The sequence below is a fragment of the Dendropsophus ebraccatus genome, chromosome 7 (genome assembly GCF_027789765.1).
Source record: "Dendropsophus ebraccatus isolate aDenEbr1 chromosome 7, aDenEbr1.pat, whole genome shotgun sequence".
In the NCBI taxonomy this organism is placed as follows: Eukaryota; Metazoa; Chordata; class Amphibia; order Anura; family Hylidae; genus Dendropsophus; species Dendropsophus ebraccatus.
Window position 1 is genome coordinate 34,530,553 of NC_091460.1, and position 17,082 is coordinate 34,547,634.

General features: G+C 44.8%; 1 protein-coding gene across 2 annotated transcripts in view; it reads left to right on the forward strand.

Moving 5' to 3' along the window:
* Window positions 1–17,082, forward strand: part of UVSSA (UV stimulated scaffold protein A) — a 51,954-nt gene that overhangs the window by 2,497 nt on the left and 32,375 nt on the right. For both annotated transcript variants that reach the window (XM_069977273.1, XM_069977274.1), the window contains exons 2-7: window positions 5,718–5,825; window positions 6,686–7,016; window positions 7,176–7,296; window positions 8,062–8,442; window positions 9,436–9,545; window positions 11,113–11,241. In XM_069977273.1, the coding sequence (XP_069833374.1) occupies window positions 5,718–5,825; window positions 6,686–7,016; window positions 7,176–7,296; window positions 8,062–8,442; window positions 9,436–9,545; window positions 11,113–11,241 (1,180 nt within the window). The remainder of the gene's footprint in view (window positions 1–5,717; window positions 5,826–6,685; window positions 7,017–7,175; window positions 7,297–8,061; window positions 8,443–9,435; window positions 9,546–11,112; window positions 11,242–17,082) is intronic.

Sequence of the window (17,082 nt, forward strand, 5' to 3'; positions counted from 1 at the left end):
TATATATAGGGAGAGACATGGCCGGGCACTGGTATCATCCTGCCATAGACTTCTGTGTATATATATATATATATATATATATATATATATATAGGGAGAGACATGGGCGGGCACTGGTATCATCCTGCCATAGACTTCTGTGTGTATATATATATATATATATAGGGAGAGACCTGGCCGGGCACTGGTATCATCCTGCCATAGACTTCTGTGTATATATATATAGGGAGAGACATGGCCGGGCACTGGTATCATCCAGCTATAGACTTCTGTGTATATATATATAGGGAGAGACATGGCCGGGCACTGGTATCATCCTGCTATAGACTTCTGTGTATATAGAGCTCTGTGTATATATAGGGAGAGACATGGCCGGGCACTGGTATCATCCTGCTATAGACTTCTGTGTATATAGAGCTCTGTGTATATATAGGGAGAGACATGGCTGGGCACTGGTATCATCCTGCTATAGACTTCTGTGTATATAGAGCTCTGTGTATATATATATATATATATATATATATATATATATATAGGGGAGAGACATGGCTGGGCACTGGTATCATCCTGCTATAGACTTCTGTATATATAGAGCTCTGTGTATATATACAGGGAAGAGACATGGCTGGGCACTGGTATCATCCTGCTATAGACTTCTGTGTATATAGAGCTTTGTGTATATATACAGGGAAGAGACATGGCTGGGCACTGGTATCATCCTGCTATAGACTTCTGTGTATATAGAGCTTTGTGTATATATAGGGAGAGACATGGCCGGGCACTGGTATCATCCTGCTATAGACTTCTGTGTATATAGAGCTCTGTGTATATATAGGGGGGGGGGGGGGGCGACATGGCCAGACACTAGAGGTCTAGTATCATCCGGCCATAGACTTCTATAGGCTCCTGAGTATATATATGAGGACTGGTATCATCCTGCCATAGACTTCTATAGGCTCCTGAGTATATATATATAGACTAGTATCATCCTGCCATAGACTTTTATAGGCTCCTGTGGTCTCATCCAGCCATAGTGTATGTGTGGGGACCAGCTTATAATAGGTCGGGTTGGGGGAAGGGCCTTTACAGCATCACTTTATTAGTATAATAAGCATAATATAATCTCTAAGTAATGCCCCCCTCCTGTTACATCCCAATTACCAGTATGTGTGGTGTCACATGTCTCTGACAGCCAATCATTGTGTGACTATTTGTTGTAGTCATAGGTGTGATGTCACCACGGATGATGTTATTGTGAGTTATACAGTTTTTCTGTATTCCTGAGGGTATATAGAGCATTGATGGAGCAAACAAATATACAGAAAAGTCGTCTGCCATTTTGTGTTTCCTGATCTTTCCTTATAGGTGATGGTGAGTGTGCCTGCCCATATCTTTCACCTGCTGGGGGTGGCACATTACCCCACATAATGCTAGTATTAGGGCTTATCCAACTTATCTCATATCACCAGGATAGGTGATGACCGCTAGGACCATCACAATAACTGAGATCAAATGTCCCCGAGGAAATCTGCAGCCCACAAGCCTGACCACCACTCCACTCATTAGTTGTGCGACTTCTAAGGGAGAAGTAAAGTCCCATAGAGAATGAATGGAGCTGTGCGTGAGCATATGTACTGTCATCCCAGCACCTTGGCAACAATTGACTTCTGTTCTTGTGTGTGATGATGGTCCCAGTGATCAGCTGGTTATGTGGGTGGGATAGAACTTTAAAGTGTCACTATCGTTTAAATTTATTTATTTTTTTTGCAGAAATCAGGCGATTTTAAGAAACTGTAATTGCGTTTATTAGCCGAAAAATGGATTTTTATCATGAAAAAGAAGTTTGAAGCTCTCCCCCCTGTCTTCATGGTTCTCTTATGGAGAGGGGTGGAGGGAGATGAGGCACCCAAACAGGACAACAAAGAGTTAATTTACAGCTACATCACCAGGCTATCTCCTGTGAAGTCAGCACTGACCTCTGTATACCGTCTTTCACACAGGTCCCACTGTGTAATACTTTGTTCTCTGCTGGCGACTAATCTCCCTCCTCCCCCTCCCCTCTCCATAGGTTACACAAAGCTTGACTGATGTAATAGAGATGAGATTTCCTGATAATGAGCAGTGAATGAGAGAGGAGGGGGGGGGGGGGGCTGGGAAACGTCCTTTTGAATGCAGATAATGGCATATTTGCCTAATAAACCCAATTACAAAGTTTCTTAAAATCACCTGGACTAGGGCTGGGCGATATGGGCAAAAAATAAAATCTCGATTTTTTAAAATTTTTTGACGATTCTCGATTTAAATCTCGATTTTTTTGTCCTTTTTTGCTAAATAAACAGAACATTTTCTCCCTGCAGCATCAGATACTATTTTAATATTTTAGACAACAACTGTATTGATTTCCAGTGTAACAGAGGCCCCATATAGTATAGGAAATCATGTTTGTGCCTCCATCTACGTAGGGTGTAGTAGTGGAGGTATAGTGGATAGGGGGTGTAGGAGTGGAGGTATAGTGGATAGGGGGTGTAGGAGTGGAGGTATAGTGGATAGGGGGTGTAGGAGTGGAGGTATAGTGGATAGGGGGTGTAGGAGTGGAGGTATAGTGGATAGGGGGTGTAGGAGTGGAGGTATAGTGGATAGGGGGTGTAGGAGTGGAGGTATAGTGGATAGGGGGTGTAGGAGTGGAGGTATAGTGGATAAGGGGTGTAGTAGTACAGGTATAGATGAGGGGTGACTGGGGTAAAACTGAAGGGGACTGGGGTGACACTAAAGGGGACTGGGGTGACACTAAAGGGGACTGGGGTGACACTAAAGGGGACTGGGGTGACACTAAAGGGGACTGGGGTGACACTGGGGGACACTAAAGGGGACTGGGGTGACACTAAAGGGGACTGGGGTGACACTAAAGGGGACTGGGGTGACACTAAAGGGGACTGGGGTGACACTAAAGGGGACTGGAGGGACAATGGGGGACACTAAAGGGGACTGGGGGGACACTGAGGGGACTGGGGGGACACTGAGGGGACTGGGGGGACACTGAGGGGACTGGGGGGGACACTGAGGGGACTGGGGGGAACACTGAGGGGACTGGGGGGAACACTGAGGGGACTGGGGTGACACTAAAGGGGACTGGGGTGACACTAAAGGGGACTGGGGTGACACTGGGGGACTGGAGGGACAATGGGGGACACTAAAGGGGACTGGGGTGACACTAAAGGGGACTGGGGTGACACTAAAGGGGCCTGGGGTGACACTGGGGGACTGGAGGGACAATGGGGGACACTAAAGGGGACTGGGGGGACACTGGGGGGACTGGGGGGGACACTGAGGGAACAATGAGGGGACTGGGGGGGACACACTGAAGGGGACTGGGGGGGACACACTGAAGGGGACTGGGGGGGGACACACTGAAGGGGACGGGGGGGGGACACTGAGGGAACAATGAGGGGATGGGGGGGACACTGAAGGGGACTGGGGGGGACACTGAAGGGGACTGGGGGGGGACACTGAAGGGGACTGGGGGGGGACACTGAAGGGGACTGGGGGTGACACTGAGGGAACAATGAGGGGATTGGGGGGACACTGAGGGGACTGGGGGGGGGGACACTGAGGGAACAATGAGGGGACGGGGGGGGACACTGAAGGGGACGGGGGGGGGGACACTGAAGGGGACTGGGGGGGGACACTGAAGGGGACTGGGGGGGACACTGAGGGAACAATGAGGGGATTGGGGGGACACTGAGGGGACTGGGGGGGGACACTGAGGGAACAATAAGGGGACGGGGGGGACACTGAAGGGGACTGGGGGGGGGACACTGAGGGAACAATGAGGGGACTGGGGGGGGACACTGAAGGGGACTGGGGGGGGACACTGAGGGAACAATGAGGGGATTGGGGGGACACTGAGGGGACTGGGGGGTGACTGGTGCAGCTGGAGGTGATTGGAGCAGGAGGGCACATACATCTCCTCCTCCTCTCACCTCCACACACACGCTCCCCTCCCGGCCAGATATGGAGGTCCCGGGTCTGTGGAGGAGGAGGCCGCAGGGACTACAGTAGGTGGTGATCGCATAGCTGCGGGTCACGGAGCTATCCAGCGGGAACGGGGGTCTGCACCGAACCCCCCGATCCCGCTGTATAGCTCCAGGACGAGCAGCGCCGCGATCACCACCTACTGTAGTCCCTGCGGCCTCCTCCTCCACAGACCCGGGACCTCCATATCTGGCTGGGAGGAGAGCGGGACGCTCAGTGGAAGGGGCGGGGGCAGGTCAGCGGCGGCGCTGTCAGTGGCTGGAGGCCGCCGGCACTGCACTGCCCCTCTCCAGCATCTTCTCCCCGCTCACCCACACCGCCCCTCCACAGCTCTCCTGCCGGCCCGCACCGCAACCCCCCTTCTCTCAGCTTCTCCCCGGCACCGCAGCCCGAAATGATTTTTTGTGAAAATCGAATTTACGATTTTCACAAAAAATCAAATCGATTTCAACGTTCTGGACGATTAATCGAATTAATTCGATTAATCGCCCAGCCCTAACCTGGACTATTGATTTCTGCAAAAAAAAAAAAAAAAGAAATACAACAGTGACACTTTAAATTGTGATTTAAGCCATTTAAAGTGTCTCTGTCACCTGAAGGAAAACTTTTAACATGTAGTAGATACAAGCCACAAGTTATGATGGCTGGCGGTCTGGGTGTTCAGACTCTCACCGAAGGATAGAACAAGAGGGGGAAACCTGCAGCCAATTACAAGACTGGAGACAATCCCATAGACTTTCCATTGAATGGCTGGCAGGACTAACTAATCAATTTTTTTTTCACATATCTATAACCTATGAAATATTTTCTTAAGGGACAGAGCGTATTTAGGTCTCTGCTATAATAGTCACATGACTGCACCAATGTCAGAACTATAGAGCCAGCCATACACTTAAAGTAGAAGTCCGGCAATTTTTTTTTATCAAAGTATTGTATTTCCCCCCAAAAGTTTATACAAATCACCAATATACACAACAATATTGGAAATGCTTATAAAGGGCTTTTTTCCCTGCACTTACTACTGCATCAAGACTTCACTTCCTGGATAACATGGTGATGCCATTTCCTGGATAACATGGTGATGTCACTTCCTGTATAACAGGGTGAGGTCACTTCCTGGATAACATGGTGATGTCACGACCCGACTCCCAGAGCTGTGCGGGCTGTGGCTGCTGGAGAGGATGATGCCAGGGGGATGCTCAGTGTCCCTCCAGTGCTCTGTGTCCCTCAGTGTCCCTCTGCCATCATCCTCTCCAGCAGCCACAGCCCGCACAGCTCTGGGAGTCGGGTCGTGACATCACAATGTTATCCAGGAAGTGACATCACCATGTTATCCAGGAAGTGACATCACCATGTTATCCAGGAAGTGGAGCCTTAATGCAGTAGTAAGTGCAGGGAAAAAGCACCTTTTGTGCATTTCCCGTAATAAGTGTATATTGTGGAAAGTGTATACTGTGAAATTTTCGCCGGACTTCTCCTCCAAAGAATCACTCTAAAGCAGGGACCTTTGACCCTCCAGCAAAACTACAATTCCCATCATGCCTGGACAGCCAAAGCCTCGCTTTCCATTTCGGACTTTATTCTCCTCCTATCATAGCGCTGTGTGTTACTCATTTGGCTTCTGGTGCATAGGGATATATATGTAATAAACATATTACTAAGCTGTTTCTTCTCCTTTTACCCAGGCATGTGAGGATGGACCGGACACTGGAGGAGCTGGTGGAGACTCTGACAACGTCTGGTGAGCCGCAACTCAACCCAGAGAAGCTCAAGCAGCTGAAGAAGATTTGCAAGTACGTGTTCTCCTGCTGTAACCTGTCTGTAATACGGAGGTATTTTGTGTATGTATTAAGGTCACATATCCTGGCCTGCCTACAGCCCTATGGATCTTACAATGGAACACAGTAAACTATGTACATTAGTTTGGAGGCAGCCATCTTACCTAGGCTGCTGCATTTAGATGTATACTTTAAAGCAGGAATGGGGAACCTTTGGCCTTCCAGCTGTTGCAAAACTACAATTCCCATCATGCCTGGACAGCCAAAGCTAAAGCTTTGGCTGTCCAGGCATGATGGGAATTGTAGTTTTACAACAGCTGGAGGGCCAAAGGTTCCCCATCCCTGCTTTAATGCAAGGCCCATGGATATAAATGGGAAAGGTCTCTAGTTGTGCTATGTCCCTTCTGCAGATTCCATAGGAAGTGGAGGCTGGGCTCTGAGCTTCATCTATTGTCTTCTCTACTGCTGTCACCTGTTGCTGTAATGCTGTACAGATCACTTTCCAGCAGCCTCCTCCTTATCATCACATACAGAAAAAGATGTCTCAGTTTAGTTTTAGACCTAGTGGTGAGAATGGAAATGAAAAAATGGTGAATATACAAAAAATAAGTTTAAAATAAAAATATACACAATGCGTTATCTTCTGATGACACATTCCCTTTAAGGACTTACAGTATGTTTCCCTATTTAACCTACAAGTATAGTTTTCAGTAGAGACAGAAGTCTGAATGCAGCTCTGGAGCATCGTACAGGATGAATAATACAAAATATTTTCAAAGTGACTTAACATTTTAGGGTCATTCTGCTTATAGCAAGTGAACATTTTTCCTATCTATGTGTATCTAACTCATCTAACCCATTCATGAATTTTTCAGGTCTTCAGATGAACACATAAGACATGTTTTCCACCTGCTGATGACCCAGCTAAACCAGGACCATGCGGAGATCCGGCTGCCCGCCTTCCAGATAGTCAGCGAGCTGTTCAGTCGATCCCACCTATTCAGGACGTTGCTCATATCCAACTTTCAGGAGTTCTTGGAGCTGACGGTGGAGACGGACTATGACCAGCCGCTGCCCCCTCCTAAAGAAGTGGCACAGAAACTCAAAATTTTGGCCATTAAGACTGTACAAGAATGGCACGAGAAGTTTGGGGAAGTTTACAAGCCCTTGTCCTTGGGATATCACTTTCTGAGGCAGAACAAGAAGGTGACGCTTCTAGGCTGCTGTTTATGGCTTCAGTCTTTTTTTTTTCTATGCATCAGATAGAGAAATACAAAAATCTACTTTACATTATGTGAGAATTGGCTTGAATATCTTTAGTGTCCTAGTACCTGATTGTGACGTTGTGTTGTGCCCCGTATGCAGGTGGACTTCCAGGATGTCAGGTCCAGGACGATAGCAGAGAGAAAAAGAGAAGAAGAAAAGCAGAAACGTCTGGAAAATATTTACAAGGAGAAAGCTAAAAAGGCAAAGGGTGAAATGGAAGGTGAGCTGATATAGAAGACTCCTCTGTACTGTATGTCCGCTTCTTTCTGCTCCACTTTACAGTCTGGTGGCAACAGCCAGAATACAACATGACGTCTATCATAGCTGATAGCTGGGACTTGCATCTATCATTTTACTTGTACCTATCATTTGATTCTTACGTCAGTCTGTGGCACTTCAGGCAGTTTTATTCACTATAAACCTGCAAGGGTTTTGAAAAAAGGGTTTCCTGCTGTGTCATCCATGATTTTCAAAAAGCCCGTTCGGCTCGCTCCCGTGTGCTGGGGCCCGCTCGGCTCGCTCCCGTGTTCTGGGGCCCGCTCACTCGCCCTTAAAACATCAAAAGTTATTGATCACAGCGGGTCTCACTGTGCTGACACCCACTCTGAGCAGCTGTATCTCCATCACCTAATTCTGTCAGTGCAAGTCTATGAGGATACATTAGGAATTACCGAGTGGCCGGGGAGTGGATGGTGCTGCTGTGACTATATCTCCTGATCACAGCAGGTATCAGCAGTGAGATCCCCCTGCCATGAAAACGTTTTGAAATGCCTGATGACGTGTCAAAAGTTATATTTAATGACCTTAATTCTTTAACACCCTTTACACTAGACACCGCCTTTAAAATAGGGAACTTCTCCACAAGAGTCCTGGCATGCCAATACTAGAGTGCTTACTTTTACAGCAGCTACCACCTTCTCTGTAACCTTTGATACTGTACAATATTATATATGGCCTTATGTTTCACATGTTGTCCCTCCTTTAGAAATGCAAGAGGACATCCAGTCCTGCCTCACAGCGATGGAGAGCTGCTTCAGCCTATTGCTGCCCAATCCTAGAGAATTCAGCCTAGTCCACGATGAGAGAGACGATAGAGAAGGTGTATCAGTGACAAATCACTCTCCTAAAATGACCCCTCACTTACCTGAAGCAGACGACGAACAACCGTGTTGCAGCAAGGACTTGCCCAGCCTTACAGCCTCCAGCACCAGCCAGGAACCTAAAGGAGAGGAAAAGAGGGAAAGTTCTTTAAAGGAATCCACTTCCGATGAGTCTGACAATGAGTTTGAGCCTGTAGAAGAGTCTTTCATCAGAGACCACGGGTTGGGGTCTTGCAAGTACTCACTCGACATTGAAATATCCACAGGTGACTCTTCTCTGCAGCTCTGTGGAAATAGGGGAAATATTAGGGCTATCAATGGGATCTGTGTAATGTGGGATCGAGAAAGGGAGGGAGCTGCAGCCTCTTTAAAGAGGATGTACCACTAGGTACGTCCTCTTTAACCTGACACAGGGATAGAAGGGCGCCGTGCTGGGGAAGCCGGTGCCGCGGTCCGTTTTTTTGAACCGCGGCCCGGTTCCCCTGTACGGCGCTGTTCTTTCCACGGTTACCGGCCGGTGCTCAAGCACTGGAGGTAAGCCGGCCTGCCCCCAGTTGGAGGGAATTCCCTCCCCTGTATGACGCAGCTCCGTTAGAATCAAAGGAGCCGCGTCATACAGGGGAGGGAATTCCCTCCCACTGGGGGCGGGCCGGGTTACCTCCAGTGCTTGAGCACCGGCTGGTAACCGTGGAAAGAACAGCGCCGTACAGGGGAACCGGGCCGGGGTTCAAAAAACGGACCGCGTCACCGGCTTTCCTGTCTCAAGTCTTTCAGTGCTTATCAGCTGCTGTATGTTCTGCAGGAAATGTTTTGTTTTTAGCCTGACACAGTGCTCTCTGTTCGAGTCAAGAACTTTCCAGAGCAGGAGAGGTTTTCTATGGGGATTTGCCACTGCTCTGGTCAGTTCCTGACATGGGCAAAGGTGTCAGCCGAGAGTGCTGTGTCCAATTGGAAAGAATACACCACTTCATGTAGGGCATACAGCAGCTGATAAGTATGGGGAGACTTGAGATTGTTTAATAGAAGTAAATTACAAATCTATTTAACTTTCAGAAACCAGTTGATTTGAAAGAAAAAGATTTTCATCGGAGTATGGTGGACATAGATGGTCAACAGCTGTCAGCCTTGACTAATGCTAAACTTTCATTAGGGAAGGTGTCATTCTTACCAGGACTAGGCTTGTTGCATTTATGAAAGATCATCATCATCTTGCATTGAAATGTACTGAAGGTCATTGTTTATTTCTCTGTTTCTCATAGATATGAAGGTGAATGAGAATGAAGATAACACAGACGTCCTGAACAACTTAATGGATGCCTATAAGATGGCAAAGAACAAGTACTGGCCGGCAGTGCAGTCCTGGATACAGGTAACGGCAGGAGTCTTGTCCTATTCTCAGCATTTTGTTCGCTTTTCTTCCTATCTAGAGAGGCGCTCATTGTGTATTTGTTATTCCTTGTGCATGGAGGGGTTTCTTGAATAATACTGAATGATGGGATCTCCTATAGTTTGGACACTTATGCATCTCAGCTTCACTTACATTAGTTTTCCATCTCCTGTTCTTGCTCACTTCCTCTTCACACTGTACACTGAAGACTTTAGGTACAACTCACCTACCTGCTACTTACAAAAGTACTCTGATGACTCTGCAATAGTCGGCCTCATCACAGGTGAAGACAACAGGGAGTAAAGAGAGGTGAATAGGGATTTTGTTGATTGGTGCCAGTGGAACCACCTGAGGATTAATGCTGGAAAGACCAATGAGATGGTGGTGGATTTCCACAAGCGCAAATTTCCTCCAAGTCCAGTGGACATCCAGGGGACGGACATTGAGACAGCGAACATGTATAAATATCTGGGTGTGGTCCTCAATAATAAGCTGGACTGGGCTGATCACATGGACCCACTGTACAGAAAGGGCCACAGCAGGCTCTACCTGCTTAGGAGTCTGAGGGCCTTTGGAGTCCAGCGGCCACTTCTTAGGACCTTATTTAACTCTGTAGTGGCATCAGCCATCTTCTTCGGAGTGGCCTGCTGGGGGAGCGGCATATTAAGCAGCGATAGGAACAAACTGGACAAGCTGATCAGAAGGGCCAGCTCTGTCCTTGGAAGCCCCCTGGAACTGGTGCAGGTGGTGGGGGAGTGAAGGGTTTTGTCAGTGGTCAGCTCCATGCAGGAGAATGACTCCCATCCTATGCACAAGACTGTGATAGCACTGGGCAGTACTATTAGTGACCGTTTAATTCACCCAAAGTGCGAGAAGGAGCGATATCGGAAGTCCTTCCTTCCTTCCTGCAGCGGTTAGGCTGTACAACCAACACCGACCCATGCAGAGATCACTCCATAAAAAAACGGAAATAGTCTAATGTTTTTATTGTATCATTTTTACCTTTTCTTCTCTTTTGTCTACTTTAATCGTAATGCCTTTACTTTACCTTTTAGCTTTTTGTATGTGTAATATCTATGCTTCTGTAACACACTGAATTTCCCCTTGGTGGGACTATTAAAGGATTATCTTATCTCCTGCAATGTATTGGACTAAATGTTGAGCCTGGGAATGAGCACGGTTTCCTGCTTCTCCCAGCTATAGAAGTCCTAGACCCCAACCATTCAAAACTTTTGACAAACAGGATGTGTCTGACAGTGTGAGCACTCACTGGACAGTCTCATACAGTTAGAGATAGTATTGCTAAGTAGAATGGTAACACCCAGTACAAATCCATGTACTCCCATATAGTATAATGAAAAAAAGCGAGTCCTAGATAGACTCTGGTATCTCATCTTGTGACTGACTTGTACTTCAAAGAAGGGGTTAGGAGAACCCAGTTCTTTCAATGGATATGGCTGGAGTAAACTATATAGCTCTTCTAGGTCTTAGCGTCTGAAGACTAAAACTTGCATTCATTCTTAATGATTTGTCTTCTGCTTTTTCTAAGGTTTTCACAAAGGCAGGAATAAGTGACGACAGCCTCAGATGTGCTATTGATCTGAAGAAGAAAATAGAAGCCGTGATGAAGAAGCACAAGGAGATGAATATTGAATGCAAAACCCGGAAAATGGGAGCGGTGAGTAGTGTGACCTGTGTGTGGGGCCTGACCCTCCTCATCCCCTGTGGGGAGGTTCTTTTAAATCACAGCTTCCCCTTATAGTACATGCCTTCAGTGATGCCTGCCAGGCCAAGCTGAACCCATAACAACCACCATAAAACTAGAAAAACCTCTTTACTTTACGTGTTTATGTCAAATATATATTTTAGATTCAAGAGGGTTCAGAAAAATGTGTAGGGCAGGAAATGATGGGGTAAATAAAACCATGCTCGCTCCTAGACGCTTTGTAGTCCCCGGCAGAAGTTCCCCAAAGACGTCCATTACACTTTGCACAGGACAACTGCAGCCCATCACTGGCCTAATGGTCACTGGCATTTCCCTTTATGTGCACAGATGTTTCACAAGCCGGGAAAACCATTCATTTAGATAGAACTTATTTTCATAATTTGTGGGTTTGAAAAAAATATTTATTGAGCATTGCTTTTGTTGTGGGCCACCTTCACACGTCTGGAAAATCTATCCAGATTTCTTATCAGGAAATGTGGATAGTTTTCCTGACCCATAGGGTGTCATGAAGGGTGAATCCTGAAGAGTGTCTGGAATCCTAGCACAGATGCCCCATAGAACTCCAGGCCGCCAGATGCTGACCCTGTCCCCGATTAGGAGCAGGTACAGTTAAATGCAGTGTTTGACAGGGACGGGGGCCATTGGCTGTCAATCACTCTTCTGGCTAGAGGCAACATTATGCCTCTGGCCAGAAGAGGCCGCTCTAACCTGTCCAGCCACCCCCACCCTCACCCCCCAAGCATTGCAGCAGATGAGTGATGCCACTCTTGCGCTTCCAAAGCTGGAAGATGGAGAGAGAAACCAGTTGGGAGCACCACTTCATTAAGGTTGGGAAACACTGATGGTTTCCTGATCAGTGTTTTCTGACTCAAACTGGCCATGGACGTGTTATGGGGCCTTAATGGGAAGAAGATACATAAAATCAACCAGGAAAAATCTCTTTCCTTCAGAGAGAATTTTTTTTGTTCTGGTTGTTACCTTATCATGCATGTGGTTTTTGATGATTCAGGCAAAGGTATGGCAGAAATACTATAATTGTTATAGAGTTGTCACCATCCAGAATTGTGTTGCCGACCACCAAACCTCTCATCCTAGATGGTGAAACAGAACTGTTGACTGTGTCATCTTCAGACTCTTTCAGGTGTGTGCAGTGTGAATAGAGAGCAAGGCCGATGGTGGACTTGACAATACTGCTGTGTTTGGGGGAATGCCAGTTGAGCTTTTAAGGCCAATGATAACTTTTTATGTAAAATCACTGACAGTTTCCAGCATTGACATGACTTTTAGGTAGACACAAAGGCTTGCATAGGGTTGTATTAAGAATTTTAACCCTTACTCTCCCCCCCCCTTTTTCAAGACCCCATCTAAGTCTCATTTAGCAGTGTCTGATGACAAAATATTTTGACTTAATCCAAGTTTATTATAGGAGCCTTGTAGTCAGTAGGATTACTCTACCATTGATAGAACCTGATTGTTTGCCAAATATCAAGTGCTTCCAGTTTTCAGACAGTCACAGAAAAGTGAGTAAAGTCACCAATAATAAAATATTAACACACAACACACAATCCACTACTAAAAACCCTCATGAACATCATGGTATTATGTCTTTGTACAAACTCTATGGAGCCCTAATATGGCCCACCTTCAATTTCATACAAAATCTTGGCATTGTATTCCTCCATAGGAACAATATTTCTTCTGTAATAGATGATGCAAGTTGGTGGTAGAAAACTTGTTGCCCCCCACCTGCGTTGGCCTTCAATATTTGACTTTTCACTAGAAAGCTGAATGCTGGGTGCAGTTTACAGTTTGCCCACTAGAGTGCGCACTTTGCACACAGAATTCCTCTCCGGCCTGATAGATGGAGCAGGTAGTAATATATAGTGACACAGCGCTAGATTGTTTTTGTCAGCTCTTTATATAAAGTGTTGTTTTCTCATTAGGTTAACCCTTTAAGTGAAGACTTCAGTGAATTCCTATTTATAGCTCTCACCAACATGCTTGTTGTCCAAAAGATGCACAACATGTAATGCGCTCCATAGCAGTGATTTCTTCTAATCGGTGACGTTTTATATTCTGATAATGTGATGAGAATACGGAACATCATTGATCACATGACATTGAACATTTTGGAGAAACACAATAGGACTGCCTTCCCTGACCTAAACAAGAGTGCTGGGAGGTAGCATTCAATAATAGAAAGTAAGCTAAGTGTGAGTATGGGTATGGGTACATGTATTACATGGAGACTTTATTGATTCTTCTTTCCATTACTGCCAGCATGTAATACTGATAGATGGCTATTGGACATATATGCACTTCAGGCCCCTTTTACGTCTCGTTTTTGCCGGTACACATTAGGTTATCCAAAACACATCATATATTCCTCTCTGCAATGCCATGACACAGTGCTGGTGAAAGTGCTCTATGCTGGGTTAATGATTTACACATTACACTACTATAGATGGTGTGTGGGGGGGGGAAGAAGGGGTTAATGAGGTACTGGCTTTGCATGGTTTTATGAGCAGAAAGAAAATAAACTGCAGCAGTAAAGCAAGAAACAAGTTTACAGCAAGTGCTGCTGCTCAGATGAGAGGGAGGTAAGCCTTTTATTTAACTTTATAGGACAGTGTAAATCCTCAGGTGCAGGTACACAGCCAGTCTCTCACTCTCTCATACACCTAGCACATGATAAGCCACACCCCCGCTTCCTGAAATATCTGTTACTAGAGACAGACTTTCTCTTACAACGTCTAGTGGACAGCAGATTACAGAAGAGGGAGACACCTAGTGGTCGAGTTTAGAGCCTTTTTTTGGGTGTAAAGAGTGTGGTCTATTGATCTTTCTGATTTTCCTATAGCGACCAATCAGAGCTTAGCTTATTTACACTAATGTGGAAAAACAAAACCTACAAGGGGACTGGCCATTGCAATGGGCATCAGTATGTTGATCCAATTAACTGTTCACGCCATTTTTGATTTACAATTTATTTACCGTTTTCAGAATGTGGATATAGATGTGGTGCACATAGCAGGAAGTGTTATCATGGGGACACAGCAGTAATAGAGCCAAATATATATTCACATTTTACATTTCAGCCTTTCCCTTTATGTGAGATTGGAAAATGTGTGTGAAATTGGGGTCAAAACATATATTTATCTCAGGATTTTACACTTCTTCCAAATTCTTTCATGGAGGATGGCATAAAGGGGCCGATAAAACGAGTGTAAAAGAAAAACTGATGGCGCTGCCCGTAGCATCCAATCACAGCGCAGCATTCTTTTTTTCTTTTAAGATAAAAGCCGCGCTGTGATTGGATGCTGTAGGTAACACCACCCGTTTTTCTTCCAGTTTCATGAATCCAGTGTGTTCAGAATTTTTCAGAAATTTTCCTCTTGAATTTTATAATAAAAAAAAACAACAACTGCTTTTGCCCCTTTTTGATCTTCTCTATTGTCTGGGCGATTACAGCCCCATAATTCAGTGTGCTATAAAGCAATCAGAAATCTTTATTAAGGAGTGAAAACAAAGGTTTTTCTTTATTCCCCAGAGAGAAATTAGCATCTCGGTATCTGATAGATTTTTTTTATTTCCTTCCTTGTAGTGCTAATGCAGTCGGGCGCCATATCAAATTCAGTGAAATTGGCCATGAAATTCATTGCCCTGTAAATAAAGATAATTCAAATGAAAACAAAACTGTGCGCCGCTCCGCTCTGCTATATACAGGGCATAATGAAAATGAATGGTCACACTTAAAGGCCCAGATAAACACCTTTTTTTTTCTTCTTGCCATTTAAGTGTTCCTTTCAATCAACTAGGAAAGCTTTTTCCGCCTTTTTAAGAAATTTTCTTTACTGTAAAAATTAAAAAAAATAATAATAATTGGCCCATTTAGTTTTACATAAAAAAAAAATGAAACATGTCTAATAGGTATAAAATAGAATGCATGTATTTTATGTAGATTATATATATATAGTGGGTAAATAATTTATATATATTTATGGTATACATGATGATTTTTATTTTTGTACTCTTATGTATACACACACGCACATATATGTGTGAACAGTGAACACATCCAAAAATTATTTTTACTGTAAGTGATAAATTATGAGATAGAGATATATAGTGGTACCTTGGTTTGAGAGTAATTTGGTTTAAGAGCATTTTGTAAGAAGAGCTCACAGTTTTTCAAAATTGTGACTTGGTTTAAGAGCATTGCTTTGGTTTAAGAGCTCCCTGTACTGGGTGGGAGCGCGAGTGGAGGAGGGGCATGGTCTGCATAGCGGGGTCTACAGCCCTGTACTCTGACCCAGGAAGTCTCCCTCATCTTCCAAATCATAGCAGATCCACTTTAGGCTGGGGCTTACATCAGGGGACAGGACTGTAGAGGTAATTTCTCCATAGCTGTAACCCTTTTCTCCCCGGACAGAGAGCGTTGCATGTATGTGCTCACATCTGTCCTGCTCATTCCTTCATGCTCCCTGCAGTCTCTATCCTCCCTTGTGTTTCCCATCCTCTCCATTACTGTACAGTAACTTATAATATCACATATTCTGCTGTTTCTGAATGTTTGTGTCATCTGTTTTACATGTTATTCAGAATAATAAATCATTATTTTTGTGGTGTGGGACCAATTGTCTGCATATCAGTGATTTCTTTATTTTAAGAAATTTTCTTTAGTTTAAGAGTGGATTTGGATTACAAGCACAGTCCCAGAACAAATTATGCTTGTAATCCAAGGCACCAGTGTGTGTGTGTGTGTGTGTGTGTGTGTGTGTGTGTGTGTGTGTGTGTGTGTGTGTGTGTGTGTGTGTGTGTGTGTGTATATATATAATATAATAATATCTTTGTTTAAAAAAAAAAAAAAAAAATCATCTACGGTAAAAATAATTTTTTGGTTGTGTTCACACTGGACAGATACTGTGTGGATTTTTCTACAGTAGAAAATCTGTATAATTTCTGCCCCATAACCCAAGGCATAACATCTGCGCTAAATGTTCCTTTTTTTTTTCCTGCTGTTGACTATATTAATGTGGGGTATCCCAATGGTTGGGAATCATTAAACGTTGTGCAAAAAAAAATCAGTGGAGTCGTTGCCCAGCTTCTATGTGTAAAAAGTGTGTATCTGATTGGTTGCTATGGGCGGCTGCTCCAGGGTTCCGTTTCACAAGATTCTGTAGGTTCTGAATCTCCAGTGTGGATATTAGGATGCATAAAATATATATGATTGATTTATAGATTTTCTAATAACTTACCAGCTGAACTCTTTCTGTCCACCATTACAAAGTTATCTGGTATATTGTAGAAGGATTGGGTGCTAAAGGTTGGTTTTACTTGTGTGTTGTGTGCTGATCATACTAGTATATAAAGATGGCGCCTATGAGGAGCGTATTAATCAGCCCTGGCCTTGGTGGTGAAATGGTTAAGTAGAGAAGAATAGCCCTCGTCCATGATATTTTTTAATGCTCCGGTAGAGACCTCCCATCTCGTGGATGGGATGGGTGAGGGAGCTTTGGCTGAGTAGATGCACATGAGATATTGGCCTGGCAGAATAATTTGCAGGGCCTTCCACAGCGGAGGATTAGCATATAAATAGCAGATGCGATGGTCACCATCACAGCTGAGTACATTTAATTTTTAGTTTATAAGACAGAATGGGTTTTTAAATGCACAGCCATCAAGCTTGCTGAAAGACAAATGAAGTTTAGAGTTCACGTGTCTGAGGACGTCTTCCGCTTCTTTCACTTATTTATTTCAGGCAAAAGGCGCCTTCAGCACGGACATAAAACC